At 37.7% G+C, this 20,761-nt stretch overlaps 2 protein-coding genes and 1 non-coding gene across 9 annotated transcripts in view; all 3 read left to right on the top strand.

The window, feature by feature from the left end:
* The window catches only part of LOC145774829 (uncharacterized), a 395,287-nt gene that overhangs the window by 160,461 nt on the left and 214,065 nt on the right, over window positions 1-20,761 (top strand). The window lies entirely within an intron of this gene.
* LOC145786235 (uncharacterized) overlaps window positions 1-20,761 on the top strand; it is a 370,479-nt gene that overhangs the window by 300,485 nt on the left and 49,233 nt on the right. Inside the window, exons 9-11 of the mRNA XM_082598227.1 lie at window positions 8,905-9,170; window positions 9,397-9,585; window positions 10,000-10,329. Coding sequence (XP_082454353.1) covers window positions 8,905-9,170; window positions 9,397-9,585; window positions 10,000-10,059 — 515 coding nt within the window. The 3' untranslated portion in view covers window positions 10,060-10,329. The remainder of the gene's footprint in view (window positions 1-8,904; window positions 9,171-9,396; window positions 9,586-9,999; window positions 10,330-20,761) is intronic.
* On the top strand, window positions 17,505-17,607 carry LOC145785121 (U6 spliceosomal RNA). Its single transcript, XR_014291125.1, has one exon. It is a non-coding gene; the product is annotated as a U6 spliceosomal RNA (small nuclear RNA).

Here is a 20,761-nt window from a genome sequence, read left to right as displayed (position 1 = left end):
ACCACCCTATGTATTAACGCAGCAGGCGCCTTCCTGCCATAGGAGAATAAAGATCGCCATGAACTATGTGGTACCGTACAATTGTTTTTATTTGATATTGTTTTACATTTTATTATCATAAGCAAACTTAAGAAAAAAATTTCATACGTTTCTAGGCTCATTTTCAGGTTCAGTCCAGCCTTTGCAGTAACGTTCCTATATTACTTAATTGGTGTGAACTTCTATGCTCGGTCGCTCATAAAATCAAAAGGGCAAAACGTTCCATTTTTTTATGAAATCATTTATTGAAACATGATCAAACTGTCGCAATCCTCAGGGCAGTTTTCTTGTACATAACTGAGATTGCAACAAGTTTCCCCACGACACTCTCCACATGCTGTTACGCACTTTAAGCCATGTTTTCTGCAGCTGCAAGATATTGTACCATATTGATTTTTTGTTCCTTCTTTGCATTTGCATCGTACAACGTTCAATAGCCATTCTGGTGCCGGATCTAAATTGGTCTTTATTGGCATAACTGCTCCTGCTGTGTCAGCTTTCCATCCCCACTGTGCGAGATCCAAGATTTCGGTGTTAAGATGCTTCTACTGACATACCTGAAACAACAGTTTTATATCAACTTAGATAAATCAAATCTTGCTGCCATAAATTTTTTGATTTGTAGTAGGGGAAGGTCGGATTAGTTGAGCCACTTTTTGCATTTTTGCATTTGTTTTTTATATGAGTTGCTTTTATTTTTTTCATTCACAGTGCTCTAGCTTCTGCGTATATTAAACAATATTTGTAGGAAGTACAAGCTTTATCGAATGACGACAACGGGTCCACAGGTGTTTAAAAACTTGTAGTCAAATGGCTCAACTAACACCATGGTAAGGGTTAGTTGAGCCACAGACTGGGGTTAGTTGAGCCTCATTTATTTTTTTTGAAAACACAAATTTAACCACGTTTCTTTTCCAATCCTTAGTTCATATTTGAAGTAATCATATCAATGTATGAAAACAGGTTTACAATTGTCCCAAGAGTCGCTCGTAACTCAATGTGCAGATAAAATAATGAAGGTATTGCTATGGCATCCAAATAACACCATTTCATTATAGCTTGACCACGTTTATGAGCTTTTGTTGAGTTTTATGTAGTTCAAAGAGATTTACTGGACCGTAAACAGACTTATACAACGGCTGCAATCTATGTAACGTGTGTGGAGGTATCGTAAGCATTATAACGCACTTTATACACTGGCTCAACTAACACCGAAGGCAGTGGCTCAACTAACACCTTAACTATACCGCCATGAAAATGTTAAAACTACAGCAAAACTTCATGGCACACCATGCCGCTTTTTATTCAGAACGTAGCTTGTTTGGTAAGCTACCAAACAAATTAAATAAAACTGTCTCAGCAACCAAGTATAAAAAAATATTATTGGACATACCTCTATTTTCAAAATCTATTTTCCAAGGTCAAAACTCAACTTTTTAACTTCAGCACCGCACATAATATCAATCGTCAACTCAAACCAGATGAGAGACCACGCTATGAGAAACTTTAAGATCACGTGATGATAAAATGTGGTTACCTCACCACATTTAAGAATTAAAAGGGGTGGATCAACTAACCCAGTGGCTCAACTAACCCGAGCTTCCCCTACACCACTTGATTATGCTAGTCATGTTATAACGCAAGCTGTTTTGCTATAACTTGCATTTTTTTCTTACAGCAGTTTAATACTGTAGCGCAATTTGCTGTAATATTTTGAAGTTACCGACAATAAACAATTCTTGAAAAATATCTTCAAGTGTTATAATCTATAGAGCAAAGACGCTTTTTTACTAAATGATTACCAGTATTGTGTTGCAATACCATTAGGCTACGCACTATTATTTCACCTGCAAATGTACTCTGAAGGAATGAAAACGAATCGCAGCTTCGGTGTGTGGCAATCTTTCAGGATGAACAGTGGAAGCTGTTGCAACCATCTGCATGTACTTGACGTACCGTAGTTGGCCAAGTGAATCGGCAGGTTTTGCACTAAAGCTTGATGGATCAACAAATATTTCATTATTATTGGTGATGCTCATTCAGACTGGTAGCCTACTCAGCAACATTTTCATTTATTTTTATTTAATTAACTGTGCACCAATACAGTCCCAGCATAGACTTTACATGCGTAGACGAGAAACTGCGAAAAAAGAAAAAGGCGATTTTAATGCAACAAACCAAAGCGACGTTAAAATCATGTGTCTGCCTTGCCACGCATGACTGGATCTAACTGGCTTTCCATTGGCAAAACAGAAAATGACACTTTCTTACAATTTCAAACTTCTGGAAGCGGAAGCTTCATGCTTATTGCTTATACAGGAATAGCAATGGCAGTGTCTGGTGAAAACCTATTCCTTTCTGATGAAGATTGGGAAATACACGTGGAGGTAATAATGGAGCACAGTTTCTATATTAATAATATAATATAGTAATATAGAGACTGTGAATGGAGACCGTGCTTCGGACAGTAAAATATTTCAGCGGAACTTTTACTAGTAATACTTCAACTCTATCGTTGACATAGTCAGTCTAAAATTTATGGTTTAACATGTTAATCTACTTCAACAGAGACTGTTTGTTGTGGTTCTCTTTACAACTGCCTATTTTGGAGCCAGGGATTGTTTGGAGCTGCGTAAAGGTCTGTGACCCAGACTTTTGCCGCTCATACCGACTTCCGCCCGTAAGCTTTATGTTTTAAAAGATATGAGATAGTTTTTTGTGACTTTGATTACAAAGCTTTAAGTTTAAGTCTTAATACATCGGTAGGCTATACACCAACCAGATACCACTCGAATGCTTTATCGGAAATAGGCCTACTGTAATTCAACGTGGATCGTGCCTAGCAGTTGCAGCAGGATTGGCAAAGAAGTCTTCCGACATTACTCCAAAGGCTATTGAAGTCATGACTTTCATTTACGACGGTAAGTTGTAGGCTAATTTTATGACAACAATCGATTTAAGAACAACCAACTAGTGAAAAATGTTGCATGCTTTTTTTAATTCTTCATCTTTATCCTCCATTTACGGGAAAACGGCGGAGGCGTTATGCATAGGACCATTTGATCCAGACCTGCTTGGGAGTTTCCACATTCAAGTTTCCGATTTCATTTGAAGTTTGATCTTGTCAAATAGTCCTACTACCGAGATTTTAATTCAGTTCAGCCCCCTTAGAGAGTGTGCAATGTGCATGATAAACGAAATATTGTTACTTTTTGTAAGAGCGGTAAGAGTAAGGCTTTTGGTCGGCTGATTTTTGATAAAGTAAAATGTATTCCTGTTTTACAGATATACAGTAGCTAACATTGAGATGGTTGTGCTTTCTTTTTCAGAGTTTTTGAAAAGTCGTGATGAAGGGCGATTGATAGGCTACGGCTATTTTCTCAAGACGCTAAGCGGTTGTTCTGCGAAATTGGTCTTTCGATAGGCGAGCTCCTAAAATGTTTAGATGTCATTTCAATAATTTTTTGCGAACGGAAGAATGAAGCTGCTGCCAGCAATCTTCAGACATTGTTATCAGTGACGAGGATAAAAAAACAGTGAAGTATATTGGAGGTTATATAATAAAAAATCTGCTACGCAAATCTTGGAACAAGGAAACAAAAAAATCTTTTTTGCAAAGGTGCGTTAAAAAAAGTTCGGATTCTTCACTGCTCGAAATAACGGACCTCCTTCTTCGCATATTGATTGCTTTGGAAAAAGCCTTTCGAAAGAGCAAGTCGTTCGCTGGTATCGATTTAAATAGGCCTATTATGAACGAGTGTCTGGCATCGCCACATGTCCAAGCACATATACAACAAATGTGTGTAGCCTACATATGGATCTTGAAGATACCAGGCCATGCGTCTCGTGCGTCCACAGAATTGCTCGCTTATTTTTTAAAATTAGGGGCCATCGTTTTGCTAAGTCATTAGCAGAAAATGCCACAGCAAAGAACAGTAAGTCTCTTCGCAACTCTTTGAAAAAGCTGTAACTTGTTATTGAACTCTGTACTGTAAGTGATTCGTTTTTTCTATTTGTGTTCTGTGCCGTATTCTTATTTGTTGGCTGTGATTGTTGTATTTTATCTGTTATTCGGCTTGCCTTTTTAAGTCATGTGTTATTTCTCTTATGACCTTACACTAGAGTAGAAGACGAATTGCTTTCTTTTCGCTTATTGAATACAAGTATTTCCAGTTATTTGTTGTTGTTTTTTTTTTCCAAAAAGAATATCAATCCATAATAATTCATTCGCAGAAACTCAACATTAACATTATCATAAAACACTAGGCAGTCACAAGCAAATTTAAAAATGGACCACTACTCTTTCCGGCGTTTCTTGAAAGGTCGACCAACTGCACAACCGTGATGTAATTCGCGCTTTAACACAATGGTGTTGTTTCGGTATCCAAACTCATGAATATTGGGATTTTGGTGCCTTCTCCCCAACGCTCTTTGGTGACCAAAGTAGGCTTCGAGGCTGTCTTGAGATATTCGCCTTGTCACCTAATGCACCTAACGTCACCTAAGTCACCTAACGCAATATGAATATTTAGCATACCGATAGGCCTACTGTCTGTAAACCTACCGATTTTTCAACTGATACCAGCAATCAATGATGAAATTCAACAGAACTTCATCAAGATGAAATCACAAGTTTTGAAATGCTTCTCGCAAATTCCACATTGCCCACGATGAATTTGAGAGTTTATGTTATCTTCTTTTGCATTTGGATTTCGATATGATAATACCAAACGATTAAGCAATTCTTGATGTTGATATTCATCAGTGTCTTTCTTCAAAGACTTTAAACTTTTCACTTGCTTAATGTAAACATAGTGTTCCTTTTTATACCTGGTAGAACATCCAGGAACACAACAGAAACTTGGAGCCATGGAATGACCGAATGTTATAGGCCTACCACTAAGTAAAGTAACTTGATCTGGGCCTACCTACCTTGCTGAAATGCTTATAATGCAACTGTAAGCTAGGTCTATAATATGATAATAACAATAATAATATGAGATAAGGTCTCACTGGACATCTCAATTACCGTACACAAGCATCATTCCATCAAACCAACCGCTAATTTTCTGCAATAGAGTTCTTTTTAATATGCTGCCAGCAATCTCGCAACCTTCTGAGGGAAGTCACTTAGGACCACTGAAGCGTGACTCGAACGGAGATAAAGTACGAAAAAAGCCAAGTTTCTCGTCTACGTATGTAAAGTCTATGGTCCCAGTAACCAACCCTTTCAATAACAAATCTCTTCCAGCATCAGCTACAAGCCTTAAAGCAGCCGGCGGCCATCGCGGCCATGGCCGCTAAGTAGTGCTTGAATGACCGCCGGTGCTACCTCCTCCGTCGGCCAAGTTTGGCCGCCGGTTTCTTCTAGCCAATTATTTAATTTCGCATTAGAATGATCGTGGATTAAATGTCGAAAATATGTAGTATCAAAGAGTGACGCAGAAGTAGGCCAGCGCATCATAGTCACTACTGTTGTATTGAATATATCCAGCTGCGATCACCAGCGCTGTAAGTCTTGTTTGCAATTCCCGATGTTTATTTTAACGAAGTGTTAATCCGAAGTGCTAATTTACATCAGCTGGCAATATTGTCGTTTTTATATCGATTCAATGTTGTCGGACATTAAATCGTTGTTAAAAAAGAGAACTAGGTTAGTTGACATCCGTGAGTAAAACACATGTCTTCATAGTTGAGAACGCTGTGGGTTAGTGACTTCACACCCTCAATGGTGACATCATAACGGAATAAATGGTCAGGTTTTATGAAAGGCGGTATGCAGTTGAAACAATTTACTGAGCTGCGAGCAGTTAAATCAATTTAGGGTCGTTAGATGGTCCCGCAGTACCGGATTACAATCCCGATAAAGCATTTAATGCGTGGTACAACGATTCTATTGCAGGACGTCGCCCAGACTTCAACAACGCTAAGTGATCATTTTAACATTGTTGCAAGTTTAATGCTATTTACTTGTGCTATCGTTATTGTATTTTGGCCTCCAAGCACGCAGATTTGGCCGCCGAGAAGGAGCTCTCGGTAGGCCACGATGGCTGCCGGAAAAAAACAGGAGTTTTAAGGCCTGAGCTATTTGTCCCAATACAGTCCCAGTAACCAACCTTTTCAATAAAAAATCCCTTCCAGCATCAGCTATTTGCTCACGTGTAGAATCTAATCTACCAAATACATCAGCAGATTGTTTAAATTCTTCCTTTTTCAGGTAATTGAACATCTTTAGCTTTCCTAAGCAACAAGACAAATGAAATAATTAATCATTGTCACCAAATAATGTGTGCATACACTCCGTACATTGGCATTACAAATAGAAGTAAATACAATATTAGAATAATATTTAGTAAATTTGGTAATGACTTCCACCTGAATTCTTGCATATCTTCTAAAAGCTGATCAGAAAATGGTAAAAATGTACTTTCAGACAAGCATGGTAAGCAGTTCAGGAATGAAGAGTGGGGAAAATCCAGAAAATACTGAAAGCAACATAAAAATGTACTGCTACCACAGCTGATTAATTATATTGGTACCTTGTTGATATATTGCAGAAGTTGTATCACATCCACTCCAAGCATGAGCAAACAGCAAGTAATTTGAAACAACTTAGAAATTATTATTTCATAAAAACCTTTGTAAAGCTGTGAAGAGAGAAAACTAACCTCAGACCTGGGAAAAAAAATGGCCACACAGCACATTTGCTCTTTCCTACTTAATCTATATCTGAATATGATATAGCCTTTGCAGGTGGTCTCAGAAGTAACAAGAACCATAGTTCATAAGCCTACTGGTAGGCTGGCCTCCTTATTTAACTGATAGGGTGTGCAACTACCAGAATACGCATTATTGCATGAATATCACTAGAAGCTACCAAGTCTCAATAAACACCCTTCATTTGTCAGTTTGTGCACCAGTGCACTGGTAGCCTATAACAGTGGCCTACTACTACTACGGTACCATATTGCATTCATTGGTACAAATACTTCACACCTGCATGCAATGCCATTTAAAATCCAAGATGTAAAATGAAGGAGAACTCAGCTAAAAGAACAACAGAAAACTCAAAAATTTAATATGAGCTAGACGATTAGACATTCTGCATGTAAAGAACATTTAGACCTGTTTCCTTTAACTTTCATCATAGCCTAGCATACACTGTTATAGGCCTAGTGCACCTGTGTATCCCCTGCTGCCCGGTACCGTACCTAACGTTTTGACTTCTGTTGCAAACCAAATTAAATGAATAACCTGACATACCTTACCGATAATGATGTTCTTGTAAACAGTTCCCAAAACAAATTAAACTGGGCTATATGCTTGCCTGGTAGGCTACTCAGTTCTGTGATATTTAGGCTAGTAGGCTACTGCAGAGTGGTAGATCAAGAATCTTTGCTGTCCCAAACCTACTCAATACTACTACTGTCTAGTTACTTACAAACCTCATGGCTAATAACTAAGCTGGTCAGTGGTCACCGGAGCAACTTCGATGGCCAGAATTTTACACGGCTTGCTGGCCGTTAGCCTAATCATTCTGCTACAAAGTACGTACAATTTCAACCATGTTTCTGCTGAAAGCATAGCTAGCTGCGCCACTAGCGGCGCAAGGTGCTGCTTAAAAACGGCCATATTTTTTTTTGCCAAGGCTCCCAGGTTGGAGGAGAGTGATAATCTTAATCTAGAGGAATTAAGCTTTCCAACGATACCAAATTTGTTAAGGTCGCAATTTATTCCAGGCGGCCCTATATTTTCGAATTTTACGCTTAGACTAACATTCATCTTAAATTTTTGTTGATTACTATTTTTTCTGGGAAACACTACGGTACACAGAAAACTCCCGCGCAAAGCTGCAGACGACAATTTGTGTTGGTTAGAAGAGTTGCCGGAAGAGAATTCAAACAAATTTTCCCGAAGATTAAATTTGCATTTTTTGGAGTATGTGTGTATTCCTTGAAAATTACAAGCTGATCGTATATTTTATTTTAATTTTAAAAACTGTGAAATTAGTACCTTATGTGTTTTTTCCCAAGTGGTTTAGATTTTTTATCTTTATTCTATTGTTTGTTGCGTCAACTACTTTTCAAATAAAAACTTATTTGGCAACTCTGCACAAAAACTCCCGCGCAAATCAGCAGGCGACAGTCATTTTGTTTTTGGTCGTTGAAGAAGAAGCAGGAAAGAAATGGTTGGTGTCAGCTTTCAACTCAGTCATCATTTCGCTCAGTTTCACTAGAGAAGTGTTTTAAAGTTTGTTTCTGTCCTTGTCTTCTAAATGTGGAACAAAAAGCATCAGCTTGGATGAAGTTTCAGCAAGAAATGACTGATTGGAAAATTTCATGATCAAGTTGTAAAGTTTCTTCGAAGATTTGTCGAAAAAGAAATTAAAGTTTATTTCAATTTGCAAGCTTTGGTTAGTTTCATGTTTTAGCAAAAGTTTAGTTTCTAACTGCAAAGCTAGCCTAAGACTGCCCAGGTTATTTTTCAAATTGTGATTTTGAATTTAAAACCTAAAAAGTTTTGTTTAAAGGCTGTGGCTATTTTTCCCATGTAAGTGTTGCCAGATAAGCAATTCTGCCTTAATTTGAGAAACTTCAAAAACCTTGAAAACAGAAACTTGTGAGTTGGAAAACTTTGAAGTCTCGGACACAGAAAACATTTCTAATCTGCAAACGAAACAATAATTTTTGGTTCAAACTAATTGTTTGTATTTTGTTTATGAGATAAATAAATTAATGTTTTATTCTTAAGTAAACAACTTGGATTCAATGTTTGATTACTTTATGGTTAAAACCAAATTGTGGTTTTAGATGACAACCTGGTTAGCCGAGCTAATATTGATTGATATTATTCCTGCATTGTTAGATCACAATGATAGTCGCTCCATCATCGCCATCAGCAGAATCCTGAGGGAAGGCAACGACAAGGAAGTGACCGTGACCGCAGGACGTCATTTTGATGGAGGGAGGATAAAGATGGAATCCTCCGACAGTCAGAATGACTTCCATGCGGTGACGTCATTCCTCAAATCGATGCCAGGGCGGATTGGAAAGCTTGAACTGGCCGGATGCAAAATGAATTCCAACCAATTCCGTCCATGGAAGGAAGCGATCAAATCGATGGATGGATCCGTAAGTCATGTTTAACTTTTATAACCAACGTTTAATTACATTGATCCATGGTTGCATTAACATCAGTTGTTACGTTGATTCAACGTTACTTTACATTGTTTTATCGTTCGAGTCCAAATCAGTTTCCAATTTTAATTATTTAAGTTTTGTTAAACTTTCACAAATAAACAAAACGTCGCAAACAACAACATTATTTAATTGTTGCATCATAATTATTTGTGTTTAGATTGTTTGGATGAATCTCAATAACAACCTCCTATCTGTCCATGACGTCATCGAGGTAATGAGCAAAGTTGAGGAGGAAGTTGGGATGTGGGTTTGCCTCGATGGTGGTGGTGGGAGGAGGAGATGTGCGAACATGATGGAACGATCCATGTTGAAGGAAGCTCTGGATCGGTCGGACAATAAGGTGAAAGTTACGTTGTATCAACGTTATCTAACGTAACATGTAGAGTACATTACGTTGTATCAACGTTATCTAACATAACATGTAGAGTACATTACGTTGTATCAACGTTATCTAACATAACATGTAGAGTACATTACGTTGTATCAACGTTATCTAACGTCACATCTACCAAACTCTAACCTCGAATTGTTGATAATATTTTGCTTCTGGTAATTGTAGCCTAGCTAGCCTATGGTAGCCTACAATCACCAAGCTTTGTTATTCTATCGTTGATTCCACGTCAATAAACATCAACGTGAAGTATTTGCATCAACATTACATTGATTCAACGACGTTCCATCAATACACAGTTGGAAGGATCCAAAGTATTCCAAGTTGTGGAAACGTCTTTAATTTAATTATTCGCTTCGTCTTTTACAGAAGTTGAAGATCAGGGTTGACGACTGTGACGTCATCACCCACAAGGATCGAGATGATTGAAAGATTTTGTTGTTTATTTATTTGATGTTGTTTTATGTTAAATTAATGTTATCCGATCTTTGTTTATTACATGACGATGACCAAGTATCAACGATAGACGACGTTGTATCAACGTAAACTTCAACGTTGTGATAATGAAATTGTTGTCAGGAAAGTGTTGGGGGCTCACCTCTGTCCAACGACCTCTAGTGTTGCTAATTATTAATTTTATTTAAAATTTTCAATAAAAAATTATTAGTTTACAGTGTTGCCAGGTGAGTCAATTGTAAGGTGTTGCCAGATTACTGGTAGACTTTTTTTTCAAATTTTAATAAAGCTTTCAAGTCAAGAATCTGGAAGTAGTTGTCGAGATGAGCCTTGATTGCAAGTAAGGTCAAATCAATCTGTTAACAAGTCGATAGAATAACTAATTTTAAAGTAATTGTTGAGTTAGTGAATTAACTTTTAAGTAAATAAGTTTAAAGTGTTGCCAGATTAAGTTGTTTTTTTCTAATTTAAATATATACAGTTTTAGTTTATACTGGAGGAAAAATGTTTAAACTGTAATTTCTGTAACGAAACACATAACGCAAGATTGTTGAACTAATAATAATAATATTTACATAGCGCCGCAGTCAAACTATGCTCCTGGGCGCTGTACATGACAATGGTGGTAATTAATAGGGTACTTTCAGTCATAATGTTCATTGAAATAGAACGTTTTCAAGCGAGCTTTGAACTATAGGCTACTCATGGGCTAAATACCCATTGTCGGGCATTTTTAGTGCTGCAGGATGTTTTTAAATAAAAATAGTGTTTATTATATTCAAAATCGATTTAAAATAATATGAAATCAACAATATTGCAACCTGCTAGAAATTGTCCTCACACACGAAGTAAAACTCACGGATCTGGCAACACTAGAGAATTATTAGACATTTTCTGAAATCGGCAGATATTTTAAAGGGTTATTGGACCATAATCTTACTCTTAACCTCCCAATAGGAGCCCAAACAACATTCCGCAAAACTGGTCCAATTGGATCTGTCAATCGGTGTTTAGAGCTAACGTAGCCTATTTTATGTATTCGGAGCTTTGATTGAACAAAAGCCGCGTCTAAATCTAATGACGACTTTAACAATAACTTAAACTGGATCTCAAACCTAAATCGTCGTAGGTTACTGTGTGATGTGCAGTCTGACCATAGAAAGAGCTCAACACCTGCTCTCCTGGGCCATATCGAAACGGGCTTTTGCCTGAGGATGGGTTTCTTTTATGTCCGGTTTTCTTTCTCCATCCTGTTATTATCATTATGACTGCTCATCCACATCAATGTTGGAACTGGCAAATTCGATCCACAACACTTTTCATTAGGCTAGGCCTACCATATTTTCATCGCCTAAAAAGAGGACACGTTTCGCCAGCAAGTAGAATTTTAAGCTGGAAAAATCTTTTAGGCCCTACATCTTTTTAGATCATTACAGTATAAGGCCTACGCAGCAAAAGTTACCAAAAAAAAAAGAAAACAGATTGACAGAACGTTTAACTTATTCTTTCTCATCTTTAGTGCTTCCTTAAGACAACAAATAATTTTATATTATTATGAGTCAGCAAAAAAGTGAAAAAAATACCTAATTTTTTCAGTCACAGCAATGATCGCAAAATGTGACAAATCAGGCACGATCTCCAGGTAGCCAAGCCTTCGAAATTGTTAAATTATTGGCAAGAAATATGATTAAAACCGTAGTCTGCAGTTCATAGGTGTAGCCAGGGGGGTGCGAAAGGGGCCATAGCTTAGGCCTACCATATTTTCATCGCCTAAAAAGAGGACACGTTTTACGCTTGAAGAATCATTTACATCATTTTAGATAATTACAGTAGGCTATAGGCCTACGCAGCAAAAGTTACCAAACAAAAACATGAAAGAGATTGACTGAACGTATAACTTATTTTTTCTCATTTTTAGTGCTTGCCTAAGACAACAAAGGATTTTATATTATTAAAAGATTCAGCAAACAAAAACATGAAACAGATTGACTGAACGTTTAACTTATTTTTTCTCGTTTTTAGTGCTTGCTTAAGACAACAAATGATTTTATATTATTAAAAGAGTCAGCAAAAAGTGAAAAAAATACCTAATTTTTAGACAGTTTCAGTCAGACAGCCATGATGGCAAAAATCTGCAACATGTAACAAATCAGGCACGATCCCCTAGCCAAGCTACTTTTTTCAACAAGGAATGGTCAGCTTTAACGAAATTGTTAAATTATTTTCAAGAAATATGATTAAAACAGTAGGCTGCACATAACCGTTTAAGATGCTAAAATCGGCGTGAACTAACTATCTGTCCCTTTCCTTGCAAAGCTGTGGGCCTATCCATGCAATGATTTCTTTTGCTGGAGGTTAGGTGTTATACACATTGCGCTTATACTGTAGACATTCGTTTCGATTTGTTTCAAGTAACAAGCGAGCTAAACCGAGTTGGTAATCAACAATGTCTACAAGCGTTGTATCAATATAAAACGTATGTAGGTAAAAGAAGAATTTTTGTGAAAGTGTGAGCATGGCCTTTAAAATGTCGTTTAATATCTTGCAGTGAACCAGGCAATGAACGGTCAACAACAGTTCTATAAAATGCGCCAATTCCTTGTAGAATTTATAAAATAAATAGCCTACAAGCCGTCGCTAAAACATGATCAAGCAATGTAATCCCGTTGAGAATATAAGCAAGAAAACCCAAATTGTCAAAAAAGAGGACATTTGAGCATTTTTTAGTGTCCTCGGAGGACAGTTCATTTTTCTTGAAAAAAGAGGACAAATCCTCTTAAAAGAGGACGTATGGTAACCCTACCATAGCTCCTCCCAAAATTTCAAAGTTTGGATTCCGAAGTTCAGCCTTTTGCTGAAAATATAATAAAATGTGTAGAAAATCATATCGTTTTTTAAGACATCTGGCAATTAACACCCCCTAGAACTTGTTTTAGACACACAGAAAGACACCCATAAATTTTGTAAAAACAAATGAACGAAGTAATTTTAAGTCACATTCCGGCTTTGCGTGAAAATCCTGATTACTTCTCCACAAAGCGTTCTCGACCATGATCGCAACGACCTGAACGTTTTGCTGAAGCATATAGGCTACAGAGAACCATGCGAAGTACCGTACTCAGAGTACAAGAGCTGACGCCCCGTTAGCTCAGCCGTTGCGCGCCAGGCTCAAGATCAGGTGGCGATGGTTTGACTCTTCGGGTGTGCGCTTGAAAAACGCATTTCAGGAGTGCTCTCCATTCATCGGCACCAAGTGAACGAATAATTCCCCAGCAACAAACACTTCAACAATCGGAAAACTTCACTCTGTCAATCTGGGTAACCGGCCCTGCGTGAAGAGCCTCTACAAGTGTGCGAAACTACCAGGAATATTAAGGCTTTGTCAGTCCGAGAATAAAGATTCAAACCCGGCTCTGCGTCAAAAGCCTTTAGAATTATGCGAAACTACCAGAAATAACCTATCAAGGCTTTGTCAGTCCGAGAATATGGATTAAAAACCAAGCTGACGATGCCCAGAATAGTAGAGGTTTACAGTGCTAACGTCTGCGCTGAATCGATTTTCAACGTTCGGTATATGTCCAATACATGGACGGATTGAGTAACTCTCTTCGGGAACGATTCAGTGACAACATTGATTTTTTGCGTTGCTATCCATCCTTCCACCAAACAAACCAACCAAGATAGATGAGAATGAGCATTTGTATTCTTTGGATTACCTTGATAGCGAAGTAATTCTCTTGAGGTCTTCCCTGACTTCTCAAGTCAACCAGGAAAGTTTACAAGAACTTCTTTAGAGTGCCAAATATTATCCAAGCGTGCACAGTGCAATCCAAGTCATCCTGGCCTTGCCAGCAACAACAGTTGAGGCTGAAAGGACTTTTTCATGCATGAAGAGGGTCAAGACCTGGCTACTTTCAACAATGACTTCCGATCGCCTCTCAGATTTGTGTGTGCTCCATTGCCATTACGAAAGGATCAGTGAGGAGAAGATCAATCGAGTTGTTACGAACATGGCTGGCGGGAGGCGACGAATAGACTTTTAATCGCGATGTTGTCATTTTCTGATCATTCAATAAATTGATTTTGCTTTATGTTTAAAAATAATTTTTGAATCTCTCAGAAAGTCGATTTTATATTAACAAGGTCAAGGAATGATTTTAAACCATCTTTCTTTTGTTGTATGTTTGGATGGTTTTTATCAAAATTATCCAAATTTGACAAGACAATCATAGCCTCCTTGTTAGCACTCCACTTAACAAGTTTAACCCTATCTTAATACGAGCTGTTTTCGTACGCGGAAAGTTCGACACGGGCTATTTTAGCCCCGTGCTAATTAATCGCTAATAACGGGAGCTATGAAAATTACAGAGCCAAAATATCTTGCAAGATAATAGCCATGTGTATTGTGCGTATAGAAATTAAAATTTTACCGAACAACTTTGTTGGAATAAAGTGTTTGAGATGAAAAAACGATAGAAAGTCGGTTTTTATTCTACTTTCACGAAAATAGCTTCAAAATTGACCGTTCGAACGCATATTTTTGAATTATAACATGGAGTAATGCCAAACTAAGCAAAAATGTACTTTTCCTCATAAATATAAGGCATTTTTGGGCGTTTTTCCATTACAAAGAAATTGCACTAATATTTATAATCTACCATATAATTCGTTTGCTCAAATATCAAGCAGCGAAAGGTCAACTCTGGTTTGCCGCTCTTGTCCTGACCTAATTCTCATCGCAGAGAAATAAGCACAGCTTGATATGTCCTATAGTGTTATTGCGAGTGCTAACAGCTTATAGATACTTTGCTTATGTCGATACAACGTTCAGCGGTGTTGCGATACAACCTAAGAAAGTCATGCGTTTGTTTCAAATTGCATTCCTCTTGAATGAATGTTTTTTTGTTACGCAAAACGTTCGCAGGAAATATCGGCCGCTTTACAGCGGTTCACCGTCGTCAGACGTTGAAACAGTATAAACATTTCATCTGTGAAAGTCATGCCTATCAGCGAAAATGGAAACACATAATGTCATCCAGGCACTGTTTATTGAAAATGAAGACATGCAGTTCGTCATTGCATTGAGAAAAACTGACTTATCAAAATTCTTCGAAGACAAGAAATTTCAGTCACAAAAAAATATGACTTGTGCGAAATATTGTACAAAACAGACTTGTACTTGTAATATCACCATGGTATTATGTGCATTTCTACATTACTCCTGTACGCAACGTTGGTATTTAACATACTAACATATCGTAGATGTCGTTTTATTTGGACAGTTGCTCATAGTACTCCCAGAGCTAAATATACTGCCAACGTGTTGCAGATAATCTATATCGCACCTTTAGAGGAATTCATCATTACGATTTTACATAATTCAAGAGTTTGCCGCAATAATCAGGAACGCTTTGTGTCTTATTCAAAGTATTCTTCATCTCATAAATAACAAAGTGCCATGAGACATCAAAATGACGTAGAATAGCTGTAAAGTTTATAAGTTTTGTCATGGCCATGGTTTTGTGCAAAGAAATTAAAATGAACTAGGATACTTTGTTTTTTGTCCGATATAAACTCATCTATATTTGTCTAAATAGGTTGAATGACAGTAAATTGGCATAATTTGACGGTTACAACCGTTTACACAAATATGTGAAACGTATAATGGATTTTTAGCAATGATGGGACCGCTTGAAGTCCCTCTCATTCTTCATTGTAGGGACGCTATAAACTCATAACGAAAATCAATGACCTAGAATTCATTACACCGTGGTGCTGACAAAACACGTTATGTATGTAGCATGACAGGTGTTATATTATATTGTATCGACGCTCTACGAGATAAATATAAGTGAATATAGGCTACTTACAAGAATCTAAGGTACGAAAAGGCGTTGTGAAATAAATAATCGAGCAATTTTGTTATGATTATGGGGATACAACATGTATCAAAAAGAATCAAATCAAAAATAATTAAATTTGGGCTTCAGCATCTTCTAAGAAACAAGCGTATTTATGACTTCGGCAATGTCGTCGAACAAGGGTAGAGCACATAAAAAGATAAAATCGTAATGTTTGATTTGTAGTTTGTGCGATAGGCTACAATCAAAGTAAGCAACATATTGTTACAATAATGATCAAGCATTTTACGTTGATTCAACGTAGAAATGCATCGACGAAATATCAGGAACAGACTTTCTGTAACGGAATAAAACTTGTTTATTCTATCTGGAAAGCAGCGAAATGTGGAAAGCAGTCGCAATTCTAAGGGCATTGTTCGAACACACACAAGATTGTAATTAAAACCCCACAATCCTATTTTACCCTTTTGCGGCAAAGCAACGCCTCGGGGTAGGATTAGAACGAATGTCCAAAAACGATATATTGGATAATTGGATCACACAGCGGAGAAAAACTTCCCACGACAATTAACTGCTGTAATGCAGGCAGTTTCATGAAAATGTCTAGCCACCTGGGACAAAATGCTTATTGTGAAGGGCAGGAAGGTAGAAAAACGACGAGGGTAGGTTTAAAAAATTCGCAAAGAATAAAAACTAAAAGTCAAGAAATTTCACATTTCTAGCATATTTCCTTCTGTGAAATATTTCACTACTAGAGTGGGGCGTCCTCATTTGACCCCGTGTCGTATTAAGATAGGGTTAAACCCACGGCTATCAAACAAAGCAAGTGATTCATGAGTGATTTGCTGAGCTTCCTCTAAGCCAGGGGTCACCAACCTTTTTTGCATGCGGGCCACTTTGGCACTAAGGAGAGCTGTGGCGGGCCGCACTAATAAAATGGTAGGTAGGTTGACTCAATGACTCTTATGCTAAAAAAGAACGCATTTCGTACCCAGTATCCAGCGTTACATGTTGTCCATATTTATGTTAGAATACCGCAGCAACAAAATTAATCGAACAACGCTACTGCCAGGCCAAGCTCCTTTTACAACACTTTTGACTTTTTTTTAACAATGCCTAATAAACGAGGCAACTTGTTTTGCGCACTTATAGCGAATCGAGCGGTTTCATCAGAATATTCATCGCCAAGCAAGAGTGGTGTTGTCACTTCGCTTCACAAAGATATCTTGCAATTAACGATTTCAGTAAACCAGGAAATGTTTGACACATCGCAATAGAGGCAACAATGGTGACCTGCAAACATATCAGCGAAAAACAGGCTCCAATCACAGGGAAAAAGAAACCAGGCACCATGAAACAAATGCATGTGGAATTCATCCAAACATCGTAATTCTATCGTAATTCATGAACAGTCTTCCCTTTAAAAAAGCAATGAGTTGGTTTTTCATCCTTTTTGTGAGAGTCTACAAAACCGTCTTTCTTTTGTTATAGACAACTGTCACTTGCGATGCTTATCAGCGTGGCAAGAATTTGTTGATTAACAACATTTTGCAGAACTTGCTTCGGCAGTAGATATACTAAAATTGGAACGATACAGAGAAGATTAGCATAGCCCATGCGCAAGGATGACACGCGAAATCGTGAAGCGTTCCATATTTCTTTAAAAAAGAAAAAAAACATTTTGCAGTACTAAGCTAAGTATTTTCATAATAGCCTACAATCAGAAAAAGTCTTTAAATCTATATATAATATTTTGCCAATTTATTATAAATTGAGTTGGCACACCGACCTATTTTACCAACAAAAACTTGCATAAAGTGAACACTGGTCGTGAATTACAATAACGGTGAAACGCACACTAGTGTTTACATGACATTTGCAAACTTAAAATAAGCAACCCTATCCCAGCAAACATCACAGTATTGGGCCAATACTGTATTTGTATCGGCGTGTATCGGGTGTATCGGTAACGTTTGCACTGTATCGGGCCAATACCTGCAATGTACAGTATTGTATCGGCAAAACGGTACAGTTTGTCCGATACAAAGCCTGTATCGGGCCGATACAATGTTGTAACGGCAAAACTGTACAGTTTGTGTAAGGGCAATCCGGTATTGGCACAGTACAGTTTGGTAGGGGAGATGTGTCACCAACGGGTCATTTTTCACATATTTGTTATTTTCTCTCCATACAAAGGTCATGCATCCTCCTTTTTTGGCATAACAGTAGGTTACATACCCTGGTATATTCAGCCAAAAAAGTTTTTTAATTTTCCAACTACTAACTGCCGAAAAATAAATTTTAAATGATAATAAAAAGTGCCCCGTTGGTCAAACCCCTATACGACCAACGGGCCACTGCTATTCGACCAACGGGTCACTTCTATTTGGCAAAAAGCTGATGCACTGGTGCTTATTTTGGACTATTTAATACACGAACAACATACAAACAACACAACAACATAAGCAACAAGCACTAGAAACATGCTTTTATTATGAAATTTCATTTCATATTTTCATATCCAATTCATTTTCATAATATGAGGTTCAAGGGTTTTTGGTGTTTATTTTACTCTTTTTAAATTTCATATTTTTCTAAACTTGCAGAAAACTGTAAGATAGGCTATCAGACAGGTGTTTTGTAGATGCCACGGGTGTTGATGCAGTAGTTTTCTCACTATCCATTGATTCATTCTTTAACATAACGAGCCAACGTTGTTCGTGGTATATCATATTTTTTCACCGAGTTTCGAACAGAAATATTTTGTTTCAAAACATCTTCGACAGCTTTGTTGAGATTTTCAGAAGTAAACAACCCTGTTTTATTACTAGTTGTTTTAATTTCTGACATGTTAAGTCTGACTACATAAAGAAAGACGTTGTTGAACAATTAGCTAGTGACCCACTGGTCAAACAGGTGGGTGGTCCGTTGGTCAGATACATGATAGTTCTTGGGTTTTATGACCTAGTTTAATGATGGATAAAATTTAAACATTTAACTCATTGCAATTTCATTAATCAATGAATAAGCAATCAGCAAACAAAAAATAGTCTTGAAAAAATAAACCGATGGGTGAAAAAAATTGCAGAAAAAAAATGTTCAAAATTTACTTTCTACCTTGTAAAACATACTTTCCTTCATAACAATATGAAAAAAAATCACAGGTCCCCGCAAAGAAGATTTCCAAACCCAAAAAGGTTAATCTCGATACCACAATAACATTTTTCGTGCTTCCAACTTTTATTTTAAGAAATAGAAGGGTGGTCCGTTGGTCGTACCCTGTCCGTTGGTGGAACATCTCTCCTAATGGCAAAACTGTACAGTTTGTGTAAAGGCAATCCGGTATTGGCACAGTACAGTTTGTGTAATGGCAAAACTGTACAGTTTGTGTAAGGGCAATCCGATAGTGGTACAGTACAGTTTGGTAATGGCAAAACTGTATAGTTTATGTAAGGACAATCTGGTATTGGCACAGTACAGTTTGGTAATGGCAATACTGTACAGTTTGTGTAAAGGCAATCCGGTATTGGCACAGTACAGTTTGGTAACGGCAAAACTGTACAGTTTGTGTAAGGGCATTCCGGTATTGGCACAGTACAGTTTGTGTAATGGCAAAACTGTACAGAGTGTGTAAGGGCAATCCGGTATTGGCACAGTACAGTTTGGTAATGGCAAAACTGTACAGTTTGTGTAAGGGCAATCCGGTATTGGCACAGTACTGTGGGATAAAGGCAAAACTGTACAGTTTGTGTAAGGGCAATCCGGTATTGGCACAGTACAGTTTGGTAATGGCAAAACTGTACAGTTTGTGTAAAGGCAATCCGGTATTGGCACAGTACAGTTTGGTAATGGCAAAACTGTACAGTTTGTGTAAGGGCATTCCGGTATTGGCACAGTACAGTTTGGTAATGGCAAAACTGTACAGTTTGTGTAAGGGCAATCCGGTATTGGCACAGTACAGTTTGGTAATGGCAAAACTGTACAGTTTGTGTAAGGGCAATCCGGTATTGGCACAGTACAGTTTGGTAATGGCAAACTGTACAGTTTGTGTAAGAGCAATCCGGTATTGGCACAGTACTGTGTGGTACTGGCAAAACTGTACAGTTTGTGTAAGGGCAATCCGATATTGGCACAGTACAGTTTGGTAACGGCAAAACTGTACAGTTTGTGTAATGGCAATCCGGTACTGGCACAGCACAGTTTGTGTAACGGCAAAAGTGTACAGTTTGTGTAAGGGTCATCCGGTATTGGCACAGTAGGCTACTATGTGGTAAAGGCAAACCTGTACAGTTTGTGTAGGGGCAATCCGGTATTGGCACAGTACAGTTTGGTAAAGGCAAAACTGTACAGAGTGTGTAATGGCAATCAGATATTGGCACAGTAGGTTACAGTTTGATGAAGGCAAAACTGTACAATGTACATTGCGAGTTGCGACGCACGTGTTTTTTCGCTGTGAAAGGCATTTTCGCTGTGAAGTGCCTGCAGTGAAAGGCCGATCGTAAAGATTTTCATTGACTGAATTGAATTTGAGGTCGACAGACTGGAGTTTCTTTAGCTGAATGTTAAGATATACAGTAGTGCTAAAAGAAAGATATATTCTACTTTAACATCGAAAGACGCAGTCATGGAAAGTCTATTAGAACTCATAACTTCGAGCCAGTACGTTTCAAACTCGGATTGGAGTATATTAATCTACTAAAGAAACCAACAACAAAAGTGAGCTGTCGGAGCGAAAGTAAGAACATTTCTTGGGACTTTGATGCATGTGTGTACGTTGCTAAATCTTTGAACTTGATTCGTAAATCTGGATTTAG

The sequence above is a fragment of the Aplidium turbinatum genome, chromosome 1 (genome assembly GCF_918807975.1).
Source record: "Aplidium turbinatum chromosome 1, kaAplTurb1.1, whole genome shotgun sequence".
Taxonomy (NCBI): domain Eukaryota; kingdom Metazoa; phylum Chordata; class Ascidiacea; order Aplousobranchia; family Polyclinidae; genus Aplidium; species Aplidium turbinatum.
Note: the sequence above shows the minus strand (reverse complement) of the source record. Positions and strands in the feature narration are given on the sequence as shown.